This window comes from Scyliorhinus canicula, chromosome 21 (genome assembly GCF_902713615.1).
Source record: "Scyliorhinus canicula chromosome 21, sScyCan1.1, whole genome shotgun sequence".
NCBI classification, from domain to species: Eukaryota; Metazoa; Chordata; class Chondrichthyes; order Carcharhiniformes; family Scyliorhinidae; genus Scyliorhinus; species Scyliorhinus canicula.
In genome coordinates, this window is record NC_052166.1 from 60,287,620 (window position 1) to 60,308,573 (window position 20,954).

The 20,954-nt window shown below is 47.3% G+C and overlaps 1 protein-coding gene across 5 annotated transcripts in view; it reads left to right on the forward strand.

The window, feature by feature from the left end:
- LOC119955420 (ral guanine nucleotide dissociation stimulator-like) overlaps nucleotides 1–4,657 on the forward strand; it is a 187,038-nt gene extending 182,381 nt beyond the window's left edge. For all 5 annotated transcript variants that reach the window (XM_038781542.1, XM_038781540.1, XM_038781541.1 and 2 more), the window contains exons 17-18: nucleotides 549–663; nucleotides 3,161–4,657. In XM_038781542.1, coding sequence (XP_038637470.1) covers nucleotides 549–663; nucleotides 3,161–3,336 — 291 coding nt within the window. In that variant the 3' untranslated portion in view covers nucleotides 3,337–4,657. The remainder of the gene's footprint in view (nucleotides 1–548; nucleotides 664–3,160) is intronic.
- Nucleotides 4,658–20,954: the final 16,297 nt, after the last annotated feature.

Below are 20,954 nucleotides of genomic sequence, written 5' to 3' on the forward strand. Positions count from 1 at the left end.
TCCCGAACAAGGGAATCACAGTCTCGGGATATGGGGTAAGCCATAGAACTGCGAGGAAAATAAACCTCTTCACTCAGAGGGTGGTGAACGTGTGGAATTCTCTCCCAGCCCCGAGGCTGTGGAGGCCAAATCACAGAATAAATTTAAGGATTGATCAGTTTCTAGACTCTACAGACATCAAGCGGTTTGGGAAAAGCGGGAGTGTGGTGTTGAGATAGAGGATCAACCATGCTAACATTGAATGGTAGAGCAGGCTCGAGGGGCTGAATGGCCCATTCCCCTCTTCCTATTTTCTATGTTTCCATGTCACCAGTGGCTTGCCTTTGGCCACTGATGGAATTTTCTGGTCCCCAGCCGCGCGGGTTTTGCATGGCTTGCCCACTCCGTCGCCGGGAACCCTCCGCGGAAAAGGCAGGAAAAATCCCGCCCGTTGTTTCTATGTTTATGAAGGGGCTGGACTCTATATATTCAGCAGGAATGTACAGTAGCTGCTGGCGCATCAAGCTCGATAGCTGGTCCCTTAAAAGGATTAAAACTCTCTGTTCCAGGTGACGAGCCAGGATAAGACGCCCGTTGTCATTCGGAAGGCCATGGCCAAACACAATTTAGACGGGGATAGGCCTGAGGAATATGAGCTGGTGCAGCTCATCGCTGAAGACAAGGGTATGTATGTGGCATGAGTACATGGGGCATGGTGGACTGTGCAGACCAGTTTGGGTTAGTATCACTGTTCTACAGGACAAGTGACAGAGAATTAATTTTGGTGCACTGAAAGAGGTAGCCGCACAACCACCAGAGATTACTGGCTGCTGCCACCTGAAGTTGAGGAATCAAAGCCGTGCTCCCGAGCATGGGTAGAGTAATTAACCCCCAGAGTGATCCACCAATTTAGTTAACTGCCTCTGTCACTGCGAGGTTAGCAGGGGTATTTGGTGACCTGCCTGGCCATGTCCACTATTCTAAGTGGGCAGGTCTCTTAAATAATGTCTCGTAGCAAGATGGGAACATACGATTTTCCTCTTTCCTGCTGGCCAAGTTCCCAAACCACCCTATCCTGAGAGGCACAAATAGTAAGCAAAGGGGTGTGTAAAATGCTGCCACACTGTGGGTGAGGACACCGGCCAGACAGATGGTGAGGGCCCAGGCTGAACACGCGGCCTGCGTTAAATTAGCTGATCCACAACCAACCCAGGCCCCGGGTCACTGTCCGTGTGGAGTTTGCACGTTGTCTCCATGTTTACGTGGGTATCACCCCACAACCCAAAGATGTGCAGGGTAGGTGGATTGGCCACGCTACATTTCCCCTTCATTGGAAAAAAAATTTATTGGCCACTTTAAAGTTATTTAAAACAACATTTTTTTTTGAATGCTTGAGGTGAGCCGCCCCACATCAAACTTGGCTGACCAGGCGTCTCTCCAGCTCTTACTGTCCGCCATTGGTGTGCTGGAAGGATTTGCAGGTTGACACACTCACCCTTTTTGACCGCGTTATGATCGCACCTTCCCTGGCCATCAAGTCCTGGAGTGGGACTCGAACCTGGACCTTCTGACTCAGAGGCGGCCACACGATCTCCTGCCTCTGGCTTAGGGATGGTTAAAATCAGCCTGGATTCACCGAACATTAGCAATTATTACTGGGCGGCTAACATAGCCATGATTGAAGTGGCGTATGGAGGCGGCTTCTTGCATGGGCATCAGTCTGGGGGCACTGGAAACTGCGCCCCTGCCGTTCCCGCTGGCGCGGTACTCCACCAGCCACGTGGTGATGGCGACCTTGAGAGTCTGGGGGCAATCGAGGAGACATGTGGGAGCATCGGTCTGGTTCCCAATTTGCGATAATCATCGGTCTGCCCCGGGGGACGATGGACGGGGGGGGTTCCGAATATGGCGGAGAGCGGGGATTGAGAGGATGGGGGAATTGTTTGTAGAGGGGAGCTTTCCGAATATGAGGGCGCTGGAGGAGAAGTTTGCATTGGCGGGGGGGGGAACTAATTTCGATATCTTCAGGTGCGGGACTTTCTGCGTAGACAGGTATCAACCTTCCCACTCCTGCCGCAAAGGGGGATTCAGGATAGGGTGGTTTCTAGAGGATGGACAGGTGAGGGGAGCGTTTCTGACATTTCTAAGGAGCTAATGGGATCAGAGGAGACACAGACCGAGGAGCTGAAGCGAAAGTGGGAGGAGGAGCTGGGGGGAGAGATAGAGGAGGGCCTTTGGGCGGAGGCACTGATTAGGGGCAACACGACCGCGACATGTGCCAGACTCAGCCTGATTCAATTCAAGGCCGTTCACCGGGCTCACGTGGCAGTGGCCCGGATGAGCAGATTCTTTGGGGTGGAGGATAGGTGCGCAAAATGTGCTGGAGGACCAGCGAACCATGTCCACATGTTCTGGGCATGTCCGTAGCTGAGGGGATTTTGGTAGCGGTTTGTAGACGTCATGTCCAAGGTACTAAATACAGGGGTGGCATTGAGTCCAGAGGTGGCGATTTTCAGGGTGTCACAGGATCCGGGAATGCAGGAAGAGAAAGAGGCAGTTGTTCTGGCCTTTGCTTCCCTGGTCGTCCAGAGGCAGAAATTACTAGCATGGAGGGACTCAAAGCCCCCAAAGTCGGAGACCTGGCTATCGGACATGGCTAGCTTCCTCTGCCTGGAGAAAATTAAGTTCGCCTTGAGAGAGTCACTGTTAGGGTTCGCCTGGAGGTGGCAACCGTTCATCGACTTCTTCACAGAGAATTAATCGTCAGCAGGGGGTGGTTAGCGTAGATTAAGGGGTTAATTAATGGTGGGACCTGTGGGGGAGGGAGGTGGTATTTGCACTATGTTTATATTTTTATGGACATTGTTTATATTGCTGCTGTTACAATGCCAAAAAGAGACCTCAATAAAATGTTTATTTAAAAGAAATCAGCCTGGATTCCACTTGCCACCATCGTTCACTGACCCCTGCTGGAAGGTAGGTGCAAGTGCTACAGTGCGGCCTGAATACTCTTGACCAGCAGTCAAGACTCACCCCTCCTCGTTGCCACACGCATCTTGGCCACTGAGTGAGAGATTGACATTGGTCCCCCCCCCTTAGATACCGCACTTTCAACTGTTATGGGGAGAGGATTCGGCGATTAAAGAGAACTTAACACATTAACCTTTCCTTACTATTACAGAACTGAAAATTCCTGACAACGCAAATGTATTTTATGCCATGAACTCATCCGTCAACTATGACTTTATGCTAAAGAAAAGGGGCCTCTCAAAAGCAGGCAAAACAAAGCATGTTTCGAGCTCGACTCTCCCCAGAATGAAGCAAAAGGGACTGAAAATTACCAAGAGTATCTTCTAACTCCTCAGATTTGGACAGGCTCCCTGTGTTTGCTGGATTCACCGAAACTTTATACTAAAAAAAAAATCAGTGTTATGAATAACTGTGCAATATTGTCTGTGACTGGGACTGCTGGAGGCATCGTACTACAGGCACGTATTGTCTTTTTGGGGATACTGAAAGGTGTTACACCTGAATGGATTGTGGAGTTGAGAAGGGACTCTCGCTAATGGACAACCTAGCCACTCCGTCACACGGTTTGGGGAGAGAGGGCAATGGTGAGAGAAAAGTCACGTATTCAGAGACACGACTTTGAATAGATCAGTCACACTGAGTGTCAGTGTGAACGTAGGACTATCTGCCTGGTGGCGGAGTAAGAAACACTGGTTCTCCATGAAGACAGAAACCATTGTCCCTCAATGACTGGCAAAGTAGACACTTTGTCCAGGACGTCAGAGGTTATTAAAGTGGAAATGGAACGCTAAACTTGTCATTGTAATATAGAAACTTTTGGGGTCCCTCATTTGCAGAACTTAGTTCTCTGGAGGTCTCCTAATACCTGCACTTGTACAGTAACCGAAGAATCACCGTGAAACTTTGAGCAGAATGTTGACTTTGACCAGTTCTGAGCATCCTTCTGAACCGTCTCTGCGTCCTGCTTATGAAGAGCCCTCTGTCTCAGGGGTCATCTGATGTCTAAAGAGAACACGACGGCTAGCAGAAGGCTTACCCAACTGCATGTTGCGTGGAGCTCAGAGAATTTAAACCTGGGAATCAAAACTAATGTTCTCCTGGCCTGATGTCACCAATCAGACCATAGACTGGAAGACATCTGCTATAAGATCGTCGACTGCAGTTGGTCAAGGTGACCAAGAAATGATGGCCAACACTCAATGATTCATTACTACATTAAACAAGTGGTTGGTTCTTATTAAATTGTTTTTTTTGGGGGGGGGGGGAAGCGGTGGTGGTGTTGGAGCTGACAGAGTTGTACAGTTAAATTCCGAGCTGTCTTTGGCAGGAGACATTTGCCCTTTTTTTAATTTGCAAAGAATAAGACTCATTTTCAAATGAACGGCATTGACTTTTTAAAAAGAAAAAAGTTTTTGTTTTGTAAAAACAATTGAATCTTTTTTGGGACAATATTTATTCATTGTACAGACATTATATTGAAGAGTGGAATTGTAAATTTCTTACTGTTGAATATTATTTAATATATTGACTTGTTACTGATTCTTGTATTTACCTTGCTGTTTGCTTAATGGGTCTTTTTCCTTGTCCGGTGAAATGTGTTGTCTTTGTTACTTTTTTGTATCATTGTAAAAAGAGGGACGATAACGAACACAGTTTCAAACGAGTCATTTTCTTTTGGTTGTTTTATATGTGGCCGCTGGTCGATGAATCTAACTGGGTTGCAACTGAGTGGCTTTGCTGGGCCATTTCAGAGGGGCAGCTGAGAGTCAGCTGTGGGTCCGGAGTCACATGTAGGCCAGGCCTGGTAATTAGGGCATTAGTGAACCAGGTCGGCACAGTGGTTAGCACTGCTGCCTCACAGCGCCAGGGTCCCAGGTTCGATTCTAACCTTGGGTGACTGTGTGGAGTATGCACGTTCTCCCTGTGTGGGGTCTGCACGTTCTCCCCGTGTCTGCGTGGGTTTCCTCCGGGTGCTCCGGTTTCCTCCCACAGTCCAAAGATGCGCAGGTTAGGTGAATTGGCCGTGCTGAATTGCCCAAAACGTTAGGTGGGGTTACGGGGGCTAGGAGTGGGGGATTGGACTAGGTAGGGTGCTCTCTCGGAGCAAGGGCCAATGCAGACTCGATAGGCCGAATGGCCTCCTTCTGCACCGTAGGGATTCTATGACTCTATGAGGTGCATTTTTATGACAACTGATGATAGATTCATGATCACCAATGCAAAGGCCGGCTTTATAATTCTATATTTATTCATTGAATATAAATTTCACCGAGAGCCGTGGAATTTGAACCCATGCCCTGAGCATTAGCCGCTGGATCACTGCTCCAGTGTAATCACCACAACATTACCACCTACACAGCTCAGTCAGTCTCGACCACCGCCCATGAGTATCCTGATTTGAAATAACTAAAAGTGACTTTTTAACAACAAAAGACTACTGAACCCTGAATTCATTACATGAAAAGCTTTTAAATTGTTTTTAAACTGTTCTTGCGTCGAAAGGAAAAAGCACCTTAATTTTAAGAGCCTCCTCAAAGGCTTGCTAACGAATGCAATTAGCGAAAACTCGCACTGGCGATTAATTTGATCTGGGGGCGTAGCTAACATTGTAGGCTGACAGTGCGATTTGTATTTAAATCACTGCGAAAGATCACTCGATTTGCATTGAATGTAGCTGCCACCAATTATGCTGAATGCGACAGTGGAACCGAGTGGAAACTCTTGGCCAGCGGGCAATTAAAGCAAATTGCAAGAAGGATACATAGCGATCCTCAAAAGAGACACTAATTTACACGTTATTGCACAAAACCTGCTGCGTCCAGTTGTTGAGAGGTACGTGTTGTGTGTTTCATTGCGATCCAGTGCTTTTGAAGGGCAGTGCTTTCATTAACAGCAGTAACAGCGAGGAGACCCAGCTAGCTCAGTGCAGTGGTAGCACTCCCACTTTGGTAGCTTTGACAAAGGGTCACCTGGACTCGAAACGTTAGCTCTTTTCTCTCCTTACAGATGCTGCCAGACCTGCTGAGATTTTCCAGCGTTTTCTCTTTTGGTAGCTCTCACCTCTGAGTCAGAAAGCTATATGCCCACTTCAGGAACCTGAGCACAGAAACATTCCAGTGCAGTACTGAGGGAGGGCTGCATTATCAGATGAGACTGTGTAGGTCAACTCAGCACCTGCCCGCTCAGGTAGTGGAGGGTTCTCTGGCCATGGACGGCACGGTAGCACAGTGGGTAGCACTGTTGCTTCACAACGCCAGGGTCCCAGGTTCGATTCCCAGCTTGGGCCGCTGTCTGTGTGGAGTCTGCACGTTCTCCCCGTGTCTGCGTGGGTTTCCTCCGGGTGCTCCGGTTTCCTCCCACAAGTCCCGAAAAACGTGCTGTTACGTAATTGGGAAATTCTGAATTCTCCCTCTGTGTACCCGAACAGGCGCCTAGGGGATTTTCACAGTAACTTCATTGCATTGTTAATTTAAGCCTACTTGTGACAATAACAATTATTATTGTTTACTCCTTACCTGAATAAACAAATGGCCATTGTCCCACCTCTGCTTGTGGGAGCTTGCTGTGTAGAAATTGGCTGCAGCATTTTCCTGCATTAAAACAGCGATCACACTTGAAAAGTACTTAATAAGCAGTGAAATGCTTTGGGATGTCAGAAAGGGCCACAATGGAAATGCCAGTTCCTGTCTGTCATTAAGAAAGGACATCAGCCCCGAGTTGGAATGTGATTAGTTTTGCAGCTTTGCTTTCAGAAGAGCCAAGTGGGTTAATGGAGAGGCCTGGCAGAGCACTGAACTCAGCTGACCTCCAATACCCCTGAGGTGTTCTAAGCATTCCATTCCAGGAGCCCCAGGTAGGGAGAGCAAATCAGATCTGGTGTGTTTCAGATGCGGAAAATAGGATAGCGATAACAGAGTGGACTCAAAGAAGGGCAGCACTGGGGATTACATATTCCTGGAAGAAGAGGTGGCGATATTGATTTGAGAAGGACATTGTGCTGGAGAGAGAGAGAGAGAGCGAGGAAGTCCCAGAGGGGCGTCAGAGGCAGGATTGATTTATCTAGAGTTTGGGAACACAAAAGGTGCAGTTGCATTGCTCTGTGTGGTCTACTGGCCACCAACTAGTGGAGAAAAATGTAGAGAACGAATTTTCAAGGAAATTACCGAGAGTTGCAAGAGTTATACAGCAATAATGTGGTATTTTAATTATCTGAATATAGATGGGATGTTAGTGTAAAGGGCAAGAGCTCCTAGCTTATCTGCAGGAGAACTTTTAGCGACATAATCTTGCCAATCTAATGAGAAATGAAGGCAATGTTAGGCCTGGTTCTTGGGAATGAAGTGGATCATTAAGTAGTGGAATAAAGGACAGTGTGATTGCTGTGTCAGAAGGCTCTGGAAATGGAGAAAGGACAATCCAGGGTAAGAATAATTTTTTTTTTTTTTTTATAAATTTAGATTAGCCAATTATTTTTTCCAATTAAGGGGCAATTTAGCATGGCCAATCCACCTACTCTGCACATTTTTGGGTTGTGGGGGCGAAACCCACGCAGACACGGGGAGAATGTGCAAACTCCACACGGACAGTGACCCAGAGCCGGGATCGAACCTGGGACCTCAGCGCCGTGAGGCGGTTGTGCTAACCACGAGGCCACCGTGCTGCCCTTAGGGTAAGAATAATTAAGTGGGGGGAAAAATAATGGGGCCCAGTTCAACTGAAATCAAAGATCAGGTAAACGGTAACTGAACAATGGGCTTAAGGAAGAGATAGTTCAGCCACTCGAAGAGTTTTAGAATTGATAAGGAGGAGATACTGACGGGGCTGTTTGTGTTTGAAGTTGATAAGGCACCAGGACCAGATGAGATGCATCCAAGGATACTGAAGGAGGTGGGAGTGAAAATTGTGTGGGCACTGGCTTTAATTTTCCAATCTTGCACAACTTTTTACAATATACATTACTGATCTGGAAGAAGGTACTGAAGGCACTGTTGCTAAGTTTGCAGATGATACAAAGATCTGTAGAGGGACAGGTAGTATTGAGGAAGCAAGGGGGCTGCAGAAGGACAAGCTAGGAGAGGGGGCAATGGAGTGGCAAATGAAATACAATGTGGAAAAGTGTGAGGTTATGCTCTTTGGAAGGAGGAATCTAGGCATAGACTATTTTCTAAATGGGGAAATGCTTCTGAAAGCAGAAGCACAAAGGGACTTGGGAGTCCTTGTTCACGATTCTCTTCAGGTTAATGTGCAGGTACAGTCGGCAGTTAAGAAGGCAAATACAATGTTAGCATTCATGTCAGGAGGTCTAGAATACAATACCAAGAATGTACTTCTGAGGCTGTATAAGGCTCTAGTCAGATCCCATTTGGAGTATTGTGAGCAGTTTTGGGCCCCATATCTAAGGAAGGATGTGCTGGCCTTGGAAAGGGTCCAGAGGAGATTCACAAGAATGGGTTGGATTGGATTTGTTTATTGTCACGTGTACCGAGGTACAGTGAAAATTATTTTTCTGCGAGCAGCTCAATAGATCATTAAGTACATGGGTAGAAAAGGGAATAAAATAAAATACATAATAGGGCAACACAAGGTATATAATGTAACTACATAAGCGCCAGCATTGAATGAAGCATACAGGGTGTAGTGTTAATGAGGTCAGTCCATAAGGGGTCATTTAGGAGTCTGGTAGCAGCGGGGAAGAAGCTGTTTTTGAGTCTGATAGTGTGTGTTCTCAGACTTCTGTATCTCCTGCCCAATGGAAGAAGTTGGAAGAGTGAGTAAGCCGGGTGGGAGGGGTTTTTGATTATGCTGCCCGCTTTCCCCAGGCAGCGGGAGGTGTAGATGGATTCAATGGATGGGAGGCAGGTTCGTGTGATGGACTGGGCGGTGTTTACGACTCTCTGAAGTTTCTTGTGGTCCTGGGCCGAGCAGTTGCCATACCAGGCTGTGATGCAGCCAGATAGAATGCTTTCTATGGTGCATCTGTAAAAGTTGGTAAGGGTTAATATGGATATGCTGAATTTCCTTAGTTTCCTGAGGAAGTATAGGCACTGTTGTGATTTCTTGCTGGTAGCGTCGACGTGGGTGGACCAGGACAGATTTTTGGAGATGTGCACCCCTAGGAATTTGAAACTGCTAACCATCTCCATCTCGGCCCCGTTGATACTGACAGGGGTGTGTGCAGTACTTTGCTTCCTGGAGTCAATGACCAGCTCTTTAGTTTTGCTGGCATTGAGGGAGATTGTTGTCGTTACACCTCTCCACCAGGTTCTCTGACTCGTATTCTGACTTGTCGTTATTCGAGATCCAGCCCACGATGGTATCGTCAGCAAACTTGTAGATGGAATTGGAACCAAGGTTTGCCATGCAGTCGTGTGTGTACAGGGAGTAGAGTAGGGGGCTAAGTATGCAGCGTTGCGGGGCCCCGGTATTGAGGACTATTTGGAGGAGGTGTTGTTCATTATTATTGATTGTGGTCTGTTGGTCAGAAAATTGAGGATCCAGTTGCAGAGTAGGGAGAATGATCCCTGGAATGAAGAACTTGTCGCATGAGAAACGTTTGAGGACACTGGGTCTGCACTCGTTTGAGTTTAGAAGGATGAGAGGGGATCTTATTGAAATGTACAAGATACTGAGGTATTAAATGAGGCCTGGATAGAGTGGACATGGAGAGGATGTTTCCACTTGTAGGAAAAACTAGAACCAGAGGACATCATTTCAGAGTAAAGGGATGATCCTTTAAAATAGAGTTGAGGAGGGATTTCTTCAGCCACAGAGTGGTGAATCTGTGGAACTCTTTGCCGCAGAAGGCTGTGGAGGCCAATTCACTGAGTGTCTTTAAGACAGAGATAGATAGGTTCTTGATTAATAAGGGGATCAGGGGTTATGGGGAGAAGGCAGAAGAATGGGGATGGGAAAATATCAGCCATGATTGAATGGCGGAGCAAACCTGATGTGCCAAGTGGCCTAATTCTGCTCCTATGTCTTATGGTCTTATAGTTCAAGTACAGTCAAGGTATATTCCCAGCGAGGGGAAAAGTGAGACAAACAAATCCAGAGCACCATAGATGATGAAAGAAAGAGAGATTAAGATACAGTAGAAAACGTGTGTTCATGTCGGATGTCAGGTGAATAATACAATTGGGAACTCGGCCAGAAGGTTCAGAGGAGAATTGAAAAAGCAAGTAAGAAAAGTAAAGGCGCCGTGAGAAGAGACCCGCAGCTAAAATAAAAGAGAATCTATGTCTTTTATAGACAGACAAACAGTAAAAGGATGACAAGAGGAAGATTAGGGACCAAAAAAGGAAATATATGCAGAGGACATACCTGAGGTATTAAATGAATACCTTGCATCTGACAAAGGCAGAGGATTCTGACCAGCTCATGGTGAAAAGGAGATTGTTCAGCCACTCAAAAGAATTTTAAAATTGATCAGGAGGAGATACTGACGGGGCTGTTTGTGTTTGAAGTTGATAAGGCACCAGGACCAGATGAGATGTATCCAAGGATACTGAAGGAGGTGGGAGTGAAAATTGTGTCACACACACAGGCCATGATTTTCCAATCTTCCATAAACCCAGGGTTTATGCCAGAGGAATGGAGAATTGTGAATGTTGCATCATGACACACAGACACACAGTCTCACACAAACGTCTCTCTCACACACACAGTCTCACACACACGTCTCTCTCACACACACGGTCTCTCTCACACACACAGTCTCATACTCACACACAGTCTCACACAAACGTCTCTCTCACACACACAGTCTCACACACACGTCTCTCTCACACACACGGTCTCTCTCACACACACAGTCTCATACTCACACACAGTCTCACACACACAGTCTCTCTCATACACACAGTCTCATACTCACACACAGTCTCACACACACGGTCTCTTTCTCACACAGTCTTACACACACTTGTTCTCTCTCACACAGTCTCTCACACACGGTCTCTCTCTCACACACAGTCTCACACACACGGTCTCTCTCTCTCACACAGTCTCTCACACACAGTCTCTCACACACGGTCTCTCACACACAGTCTCACACACGGTCTCTCGCTCACACAATCTCACACACACGGTCTCTCTCACACAGTCTCTCACACACGGTCTCTCACACACACGGTCTCTCTCTCACACACAGTATCTCATACAGTCTCTCTCACATACACACACAGTCTCACACACACAGTCTCTCTCACACAGTCTCTCACACACGGTCTCTCACACAGTCTCTCACACACACGGTCTCACACACAGTATCTCATACAATCTCTCTCACATACACACACAGTCTCACACACAGTCTCTCTCACACAGTCTCTCACACACATTCTCTCTCACACAGTCTCACACACACGGTCTCTCTCACACGAAGTCTCTCACACACAGTCTCTCTCACACAGTCTCACACACACGGTCTCTCACACACACGGTCTCTCACACACAGTATCTCATACAGTCTCTCTCACATACACACACAGTCTCACACACACAGTCTCTCTCACACAGTCTCACACACACATTCTCTCTCACACAGTCTCACACACACGGTCTCTCTCACACGAAGTCTCTCACACACAGTCTCTCTCACACAGTCTCACACACACGGTCTCTCTCACACGAAGTCTCTCACACAAAGTCTCTCACACACACGGTCTCTCTCACACAGTCTCTCACACACGGTCTCTCTCTCACACACACAGTATCTCATACAGTCTCTCTCACATACACACACAGTCTCTCACACACGGTCTCTCACACACATGGTCTCTCACACACACAGTCTCTCACACACACAGTATCTCACACACACGGTCTCTCACACACACAGTATCTCACACACACGGTCTCTCACACACACAGTATCTCACACAGTCTCTCTCACACAGTATCTCACACACACGGTCTCTCACACACACAGTATCTCACACACACGGTCTCTCACACACACAGTATCTCACACACACGGTCTCTCACACACACAGTATCTCACACACACGGTCTCTCACACACACAGTATCTCACACAGTCTCTCTCACACAGTCTCACACACACGGTCTCTCTCACACGAAGTCTCTCACACAAAGTCTCTCACACACGGTCTCTCTCTCACACACACACACACACAGCGGGATTTACCAACCACCCTGCTGTGTGTTTTTTGGTGGGGGAGGTGGCGCGCCAGCGGGATCTACCGGTCCCGCCGCTGTCAACGGGATTTCCCATATCTATTACGGTCCCAGACCAGACCCCAACAGTTGCTAGGATACCAGACAGAAACCCCAATATTTTTAATCCTTAAGACTGTGAGGAAAGAATACTTTGCTCCAAGAGTGACTCCACACACAAATAGGAATATAAAACAAACGTTATTAGTAACACAGTATTAAACTAACTAACTGGAGCTGAGATGATCGACCTCCAACCACCAAATCATCTCCCTTTGTGCCAGGTACGACTCCAACTAGCGGAGAGCGTCCCCTGATTCCCTTTGACTCCAATTTAGCTAAGGATCCTTGATGCCATCCTCAGTATAAATACTGCCTTGTTGTCAAGGGCAGTAACTCTCACCTCACCACTTTTTTAGGAAATGTGGAGGGACAGAGTAACAGGACCAGTAATTACTTTAACAACAAGAAAAAAACATTTATTAAACATGAAAAACTATTACGATACAATACTCCTTTACTCCCCCTTTGCTTAACAAATACACACTGATTTCAAGATCAACATGAAATGAAAAAAGAAATGAAAATCGCTTATTGTCACGAGTAGGCTTCAATGAAGTTACTGTGAAAAGCCCCTAGTCGCCACATTCCAGCGCCTGTCCGGGGAGGCTTGCAAAGTACATCATAAGCTACAATGGTCTCAGTAGCATAGAGTCCCTTTAAGCACACATATTGGCTGTGGTCAGATACACACACTCCACTCTGAACCAGTGAATGGCTGTGGATTTCTGCTCAGAATCACCCCAGACACCACTCCCAAATTTTCTTTCACAATGATGCTTTTCATTTGCAGTTTGCATTCTGACATCCAGTCCAGGTTTTCCAAATGACTCTTTCAAACAAAGCTTAAACTCTGCTCTTTTTTAGGTTTCATAGTTTGTTCTGTTCCTTCACCCTTTTTGCACAAGTCCAAAGATGTGCAAGTTGGGAGGATTGGCTGTGCTAAATTGCCCCTAATTTGGTCGTGCAGACTCGATGGGGTGAATGGCCTCCTTCTGCACTGTAGGGATCCTATGATTCTAAGTTCTGAACTATCGGAGTCTATTTCTCAGTAGAGTTTGAATAATCTTTGGGAAACTGCTCACTCGCCTTTCTTCCAACTACTACATCTTGTCCAGTATCACCGACAAGCATTTAAAAATCAAAGTCTCAATCAGAGCCATTGACTCAAAAAGATCATTTTGCAATGCCAGCACTTCCGGTTCACAATTTGTACTTTCCTATTTTCCGGCTACTTCAGTTGTTTTCTCATTGTACTTTACTGACTTTGATACATCAGTAATATTACTTGGATCAGTCATTTGCTCAGCTGGATCGTTATTCGATAAGCAGATTTTTATCTCCAGGAACAACTTTGAATTGTGACATTCCCTACCATCCATGTTCATCTTCAATTCCTCCACATTTGCTTTGAAGTTCAAAAATCTCATTGTTCTTTTCAGGTCGAAGCTCTAACAGTTTGTCGGTTTAGCATTTTAATTCTGCATTATTCTGGTTTACCAGAGCTGCCTTATCTTGCTCAAGGCATTTTTCAGGTTACTTCATCGAATTTACAGTGCAGAAGGAGGCCATTCAGCCCATCGAGTCTGCACTGGCTCTTTGAAAGAGCACCCTACCCAAGCCCACATCTCCACCCTATCCACATAACCCAGTAACCCCACCCAACAATAAGGGCAATTTTGGACACTAAGGGCAATTTAGCATGGCCAATCCACCAAACCTGCACATCTTTGGACTGTGGGAGGAAACCGGAGCACCCGGAGGAAACCCATGCGCACACGGGGAAAACGTGCAGACTCCCCACAGACAGCGACCCAAGCCGGGAATCGAACCTTGGACCCTGGAGCTGTGAAGCAATTGTGCTAACCACCATGCTACCGTGCTGCCTATAAACACTGTTACTTCATAAACACTTCTTTTTTTTGTATATAATACTTTTATTCCAGTTATGCTTTAGTAAAACAAAGTAAAGTCTGAGACAGAAGGTAAATAGTGATGACACTACAAGTGATTCATCAGCTGCAGCATCAAATAAACAGGCCTTGTGTCTTGTGCAATGATAGAGAAAACAGTTGGACTGCAGAGGGACACAACGTCTCAGCATCTCTCCTCCCTCCCAACCTCCCATTCCAGAACATTCTCAGGATTTTGAACAGAAACCTAGAACCTCAAAGGCACAGCTGATGGCTCGTGGATTGAGTTCCTGCAAAGAACTCAACAGGTCAACTGCCCAGTGGGAGACGGCAGGCTGGAGGATGGAATAGGACTGAGGGGTTCAAGGACTCCCACAGAGTGACCAATGGGAAATGTGAGGTGCGGGGCTTTGGAGTGTCACATGGTACCAGGCAGGGCAAAGTTATGGTCTGCTTTTTGCACTCCAAGTCTCACTGGTAGCAATCACTCTGGTATTCGCCCTCATTGGCGTTCTTCATCCTCTGTCTGACCTTCAGCTGCTTCAGGCGGTTCTTGTCCACCTCTCGTTTGGCAAGAAGGAAAATAATGATTCCAGACGGTAAACCGATTAACCAAGCCAGCCCAATCATTCACATCAGATTCTTGGCCTTCCGTTGTGGAATGTATTCTGGTCCCCCCCCCCCCCCCGGATTCTCGACAGATCGCAAGACTGGCCTGTTGCTGTGGTTACAGTGGATGGATTTAGCGCTGTGTGCCGTGTGACGGTGGAGTGGCAGCGCTGAATCCGCGGCATGGACTCTGGGCTTGGACATGTGGCAGCCCCAAAACCCTCTCCCCCAGGCCCAACTCCTCCATCTGGCTGCCATCTTGGTCCTCCAGTATCCCAGATTCCTTCATAAACACTCCTGATGCTTGACGTTCACCAGGATTTGACTGAAGAACAACCTTTCCAAAGTTTGCTTTTTCAAGATTATTCTTTGGTCAGTTCAAATCCTCAGTCAAATGTTTCACTTTCCATGACTGACTCTCAGTTGTTCTCATCAGTTTTCTCTCTTTTCCCATTCACAAACTTTCTCTTCCACTTCTTTAAAAATAAATTTAGAGGGAGCATTTTTTCCAATTAAGGGGCAATTTAGCGTGGCCAATCCACCTAACCTGCCCATCTTTGGGTTGTGGGGCCGAAACCCACACAAACACGAGGAGAATGTGCAAACTCCACATAGACAGTGACCCAGAGCCGGGATCGAACCTGGGACCTTGGCGCTGTGAGGCAGCAGGGCTAACCCACTGCTCCACCGTGCTGCCCAACTTTCTCTTGTAAACGTGAAAGTTGGGTTTTTGTGTTAACCAATTGCTTCGTAGCTGCAATTAGTGTCACATTTTTCTCTACAGTGGTTTTCAAAGGGTTGTTAAGATCACCGGGATCAGCTGGCTGTTGCAATACAGTTGTCAGCACATGACTGTCTTCAGAAGCCAAATCATTACCTAGGATGTAATCTACCCCTCCAATATTTAATTTACGAATAAGTCTTACCGTAACAACTCCACTTATAAAATTACTTCTTAAATTAACTTTACACAAAGTGTTAGGGTACCTGAATTAGATCCTAATATATATTAGAAAACCAGGCGAGGCCCCAACAATTTGATCTTTTATATTAAAACTAACGTTATTATTAACACGGATTAACCCCATTAACAGCCAAGCAAAAAAAAAAACAGCTCATCAATTAACAGCTAAACAGTTCTTACAAAAAAAAGGTCTTTGAGCTTACTTCTAAAATTTCAATTCAGCAAAAGCCACACGCACAGATCAAAAAGGTCACCTGGACTCAAAGCGTTAGCCCTTTTCTCCCTTTTCTCTCCCTACAGATGCTGCCAGAGCTGCTGAGATTTTCCAGCATTTTCTCTCTTTGGACACACAGATCAAATGCCACTTATTAATAAAGTTAACACTGATAGATTTATTCCCAAAGTCCTTGGGAGCGAAGCTTTCAGAAGTCAGTCTGATAAACACGCCTCCTTTCCTCAGAATCCACAGCAGAACTCTAAAAATGAAACTAAAGTGAACAGCAACAGGACAGGTCTCAAAATGAAACTAAAAACAGACCAAGCCCCTCCCATGATTGATATCATCACCTCCGACAGTGCAGCACTCCCTCAGCACTGACCCTCTGACAATGCGGCGCTCTCTCAGTACTGACCCTCTGACAGTGCAGCACTCCCTCAGTACTGACCCCCTGACAGTGCGGCGCTCCCTCAGTACTGACCCTCTGACAGTGCGGCGCTCCCTCAGTGCTGACCCTCCGACAGTGCAGCACTCCCTCAGCACTGACCCTCTGACAGTGCGGCGCTCCCTCAGTGCTGACCCTCTGACAGGGCAGCACTCCCTCAGTACTGACCCTCTGACAGTGCAGCACTCCCTCAGTACTGACCCTCTTACAGTGCAGCACTCCCTCAGTACTGACCCTCTGACAGTGCAGCACTCCCTCAGTACTGACCCCCTGACAGTGCAGCACTCCCTCAGTTCTGACCCTCTGACAGTGCAGCACTCCCTCAGTACTGACCCTCTGACAGTGCGGCACTCCCTCAGTGCTGACCCTCTGACAGTGCGGCACTCCATCAGTACTGACCCTCTTACAGTGCGGCTCTACCTCAGTACTGACCCTCTGACAGTGCAGCGCTCCCTCAGTACTGACCCTCTGATAGTGCCGCACTCCCTCAGTGCTGACCCTCTGACAGTGCAGCACTCCCTCTGAGTACTGGCCCTCTGACAGTGCGATGCTCCCTCAGTACTGACCCTCTGACAGTGCGGCACTCCCTCAGTACTGACCCTCTGACAGTGCAGCACTCCCTCTGAGTACTGGCCCTCTGACAGTGCGGTGCTCCCTCAGTACTGACCCTCTGACAGTGCAGCACTCCCTCTGAGTACTGGCCCTCTGACAGTGCGGTGCTCCCTCAGTACTGATCCTCTGACAGTGCGGCACTCCCTCAGTACTGACCCTCTGACAGTGCGGCACTCCCTCAGTGCTGACCCTCTGACAGTGCAGCACTCCCTCAGTACCGACCCTCTGACAGTGCAGCACTCCCTCAGTACCGACCCTCTGACAGTGAAGCACTCCCTCAGTACTGACCCTCTGACAGTGCAGCACTCCCTCTGAGTACTGGCCCTCTGACAGTGCGGTGCTCCCTCAGTACTGACCCTCTGACAGTGCGGCACTCCCTCAGTACTGACCCTCTGACAGTGCAGCACTCCCTCAGTACCGACCCTCTAATAGTGCAGAACTCCCTCAGTACTGACCCTCTGACAGTTCTCCCTCTCAGAACTGACCCTTTGACAGTGCAGCACTTCCTCAGTGTGATCTATCTCTCTAACACTCTACTGTCCTGGTTCGAAGAGACCCAAGGTCCTTTGAGTTCTCATATATATAGTGTAATCTAGTTGAAGTGTTGGCTAGTGTAGACTTGAGAGATAAACAGACACTTCCAACACTGATGAAGGTTCAACTCAATTTTATTAACTACTTCTAACTAACTAACACGCGATGACTGTGGGTCTAAATGATGCTAACTTAAACTAGAGACCTAAGCCTTGTCCGAACCAGTTGATTCTCTCAGCACGTGGTGTGAGTCTGTGCTGGGCTGGATGAGTTCTTGTTACACTGAGAGGCAGCACCCAGAATGAGCGGGAACCGTGGTGCCCTCTGCCTTTATAGTGTGTGTATTCTAACTGGTGATTGGCTGCGGTGTTTGTACATGTTGATTGGTCCCTGTGTGTGTCCATCAGTGTGTGTCTGCACCATGATATACTGGTGTATATTATGACATCCCCCCTTTTATAAAAAATGTTGATATAGGCATGTGATAATAAATAGTGTGGGTGTGTGGAGAATGTACCTAGCTACGTGTGAGGTGCGAAGACATATGTACAAAGCTATATACAGGGAACAAGACTATTTACAGAGGAAGGTGCTGGGTGCAGATGACTACCATGAACTGGAACAACCAATGAATCTATTTACAAATCACTGGAGAACGAATGCAACAATGAAGGACACTGAAAAAAAAACATTTCAGAAAGTCCACATGTATACAGAGTTCCTAAGTTCAGTCTCTGAGGTGGGCGACGAACTCTGGTTGACCGTAAGGGTGGCACACCACTCATCATCCTGGCCGATGCTGTGGACGTGGACGGGTTCAGTGCGATGCTTGGGGGACACCCTGTTCATGGTAACGACGCCGATTGGGAACGCGACCTGTGGGTAACGCAGGCACAGTCGGAAGCAAGGTCTGGAGTAGGTTCATTGATGGTAGGTTGGATAGCCTTGACGTCCCTGTGGGGCTGGGTGGACCTCCTAAAAACAGCAGGCAGGTGGACCCGTAGTTGCAGGACTGCGCAAGGACGCGGAGGTGGGTAATAAAGGACTGGAAAGGCTCGTCCTTACCCTGAATTCGCTGCTGAAACATGTGTCTCTCGAAGCTCTCGTTGACCTCGACCGCGCAGTGGCTGTCGAACTTTAGAATTACGGTCTTGATCTTCGATTTCCTCCCCCTCATCGAAGGTGAGTGAGTTGAAAATGTGCAGAGCGTGGTCCCCGGCTCTGAAGAGGAAGAGAGCAATCTTCCGTGTGTCCGAGGCAGCTTCCAGGCCCCTGGCCTCGAGCAGGGCCGGTGCTAGGAATTGGGGGCCCAATTAGAAAAGTGATGGCGGGGCCCCTACTCTACAAAAGTAAAAATTTATGTATGTTTATATTTTGTGTAGTATGCTTGTCTTTAACCAAAAGAAAACATTAAATGCTTGAAATACTAAAATTTTGAAACTTACTTACCCGGGCGGAAGGATTTGGCGGCGCAGGGCTGAAGGATTTGTCGACGGTAATGCGGTGCGTTCCCCAAAAGTAAAAACTACCCTATAGTTCCTCTTAGAATACAGAAAAGGCTTCAAACAGTAACTCTGTCGCCGCTGGCGCGGGGCCCCCTTAAGGTGCGGGGCCCAATTTGATGAAATTGGTCAAATAGGCTTAAAACCGGCCCTGGCCTCGAGGTACAGCTAGAAGCGCTGTTTGAAAAGTTTCCAGTTCGAACCCAGATTCCCGGCAATGCGGAGAGGCGGCGGCGGGCGAACGGAGTCCATTCTGTAGGATGGCGCGAGACTGGTGGAAGGCAGATCACTGAAGGGTAGGTCTCAGAATTGCGTGCATCCCTCAACTTCTGGTACCATGAAGTGTTGGCTAGTGTAGACTTGAGAGATGAACAGACACTTCCAACACTGATGAAGGTTCAACTCAATTTTATTAACTACTTCTAACTAACTAACACACGACGACTGTGGGTTAAAGCTGATAACTTAAACTATAGACTTAAGCCTTGTCCGAACCAGTTGATTCTCTCAGCACGTGGTGTGAGTCTGTGCTGGGCTGGATGAGTTCTTGTTACACTGAGAGGCAGCACCCAGAATGAGCGGGAACCGTGGTGCCCTCTGCCTTTATAGTGTGTGTATTCTAACTGGTGATTGGCTGCGGTGTTTGTACATGTTGATTGGTCCCTGTGTGTGTCCATCAGTGTGTGTCTGCACCATGATATACTGGCGTATATTATGACACTAGTGTTGTCCTCTAGTGGTTGTGTTACACTGAGATGTAATCATTAACCCTTTACTTGTTAATGATACATATCATTACACCAACAGCTGGTTCGTGATGCAGAGCGAGGCCAGCAGCGCGGGTTCATTCCCGTACCGGCTGAGGTTATCCATCAAGGCCCCGCCTTCTCGACCCTGCCCCTCGCGTGAGGTGTGGTGACCCTCAGGTTAAATCACCACCAGTCAGCTCTCCATTTCAAAGGGGAAAGCAGCCAAGGCCCTGTGGGACTGTGGAGGCTTTCAGTAACTCAGACTGCAGGGACAGGATTTTTCTTACCCCAGCTCTGGGGGAATACCCCTGCTCTCAGCCCCTACTGAGGTTAACGTTAACTGTTCCTATCGCACCATTCTGGCTGGGGCCTATTGGGTATAGGTAGGGATGAAAACGAGACATGTTTACATACGTGTGCATTAACGTGATCAGACAGCTGTGGAGGAGCAAATTACCTTTTAAATTGTTTCCCAGCGTGCGTGGCAGAATAAGGGCAAACAGAAAGCTGCTGCCATCTGCTGGTGAGAGTGAGAAGTGAATGTGACCAGTTTTTATATGTACAGACTCGAGAAGATTCTGCCATCCACAGGAACAGAGAAAAAGGAGAGTACAGGCGGAAGACGGGAGGTTCCGGCTGAAGCGGAAGTGAGCGCGAGACGACAACGGCAGCGAAATACGTCCAGGAAAAGCAAGGGTCAACACCAGCACCAGACCCATTCGAGGGTTCTATGTTCTATGATTGTCCTCCGGAATTGTCTCCCCAGCACCCAAATGTATATCTCCCCCCCCAAGTTTCCGTGCCCCCCACACACAAACACACACTACTTATGTGTGTAAATAATTGATTTTGTATTTCTCTCGTGTTGTTACTTTTTTTCCCCTTTGTGATTTGTGTGTGTGTGCCTTTCTCTTCTATATATATATTATATCCTCTGTACATAACTGCAAATATACTTTGTTCAAAAACTCAATAAAAAACATTTATATTAAAAAAAAATTGTTTTACATGTTAAAAAATTTGACTATTTGGCTCCATGGTGTTTGAGATTTCAGCCCTGGTTTTGTGCTAATTTAGTTAATATTCATGAGGGTACGACACTTGTCTGGAGACTGGGAGAAAGAAATTTCCCCAATGTTCCTGGGGGTGATAGTTTCATTTATA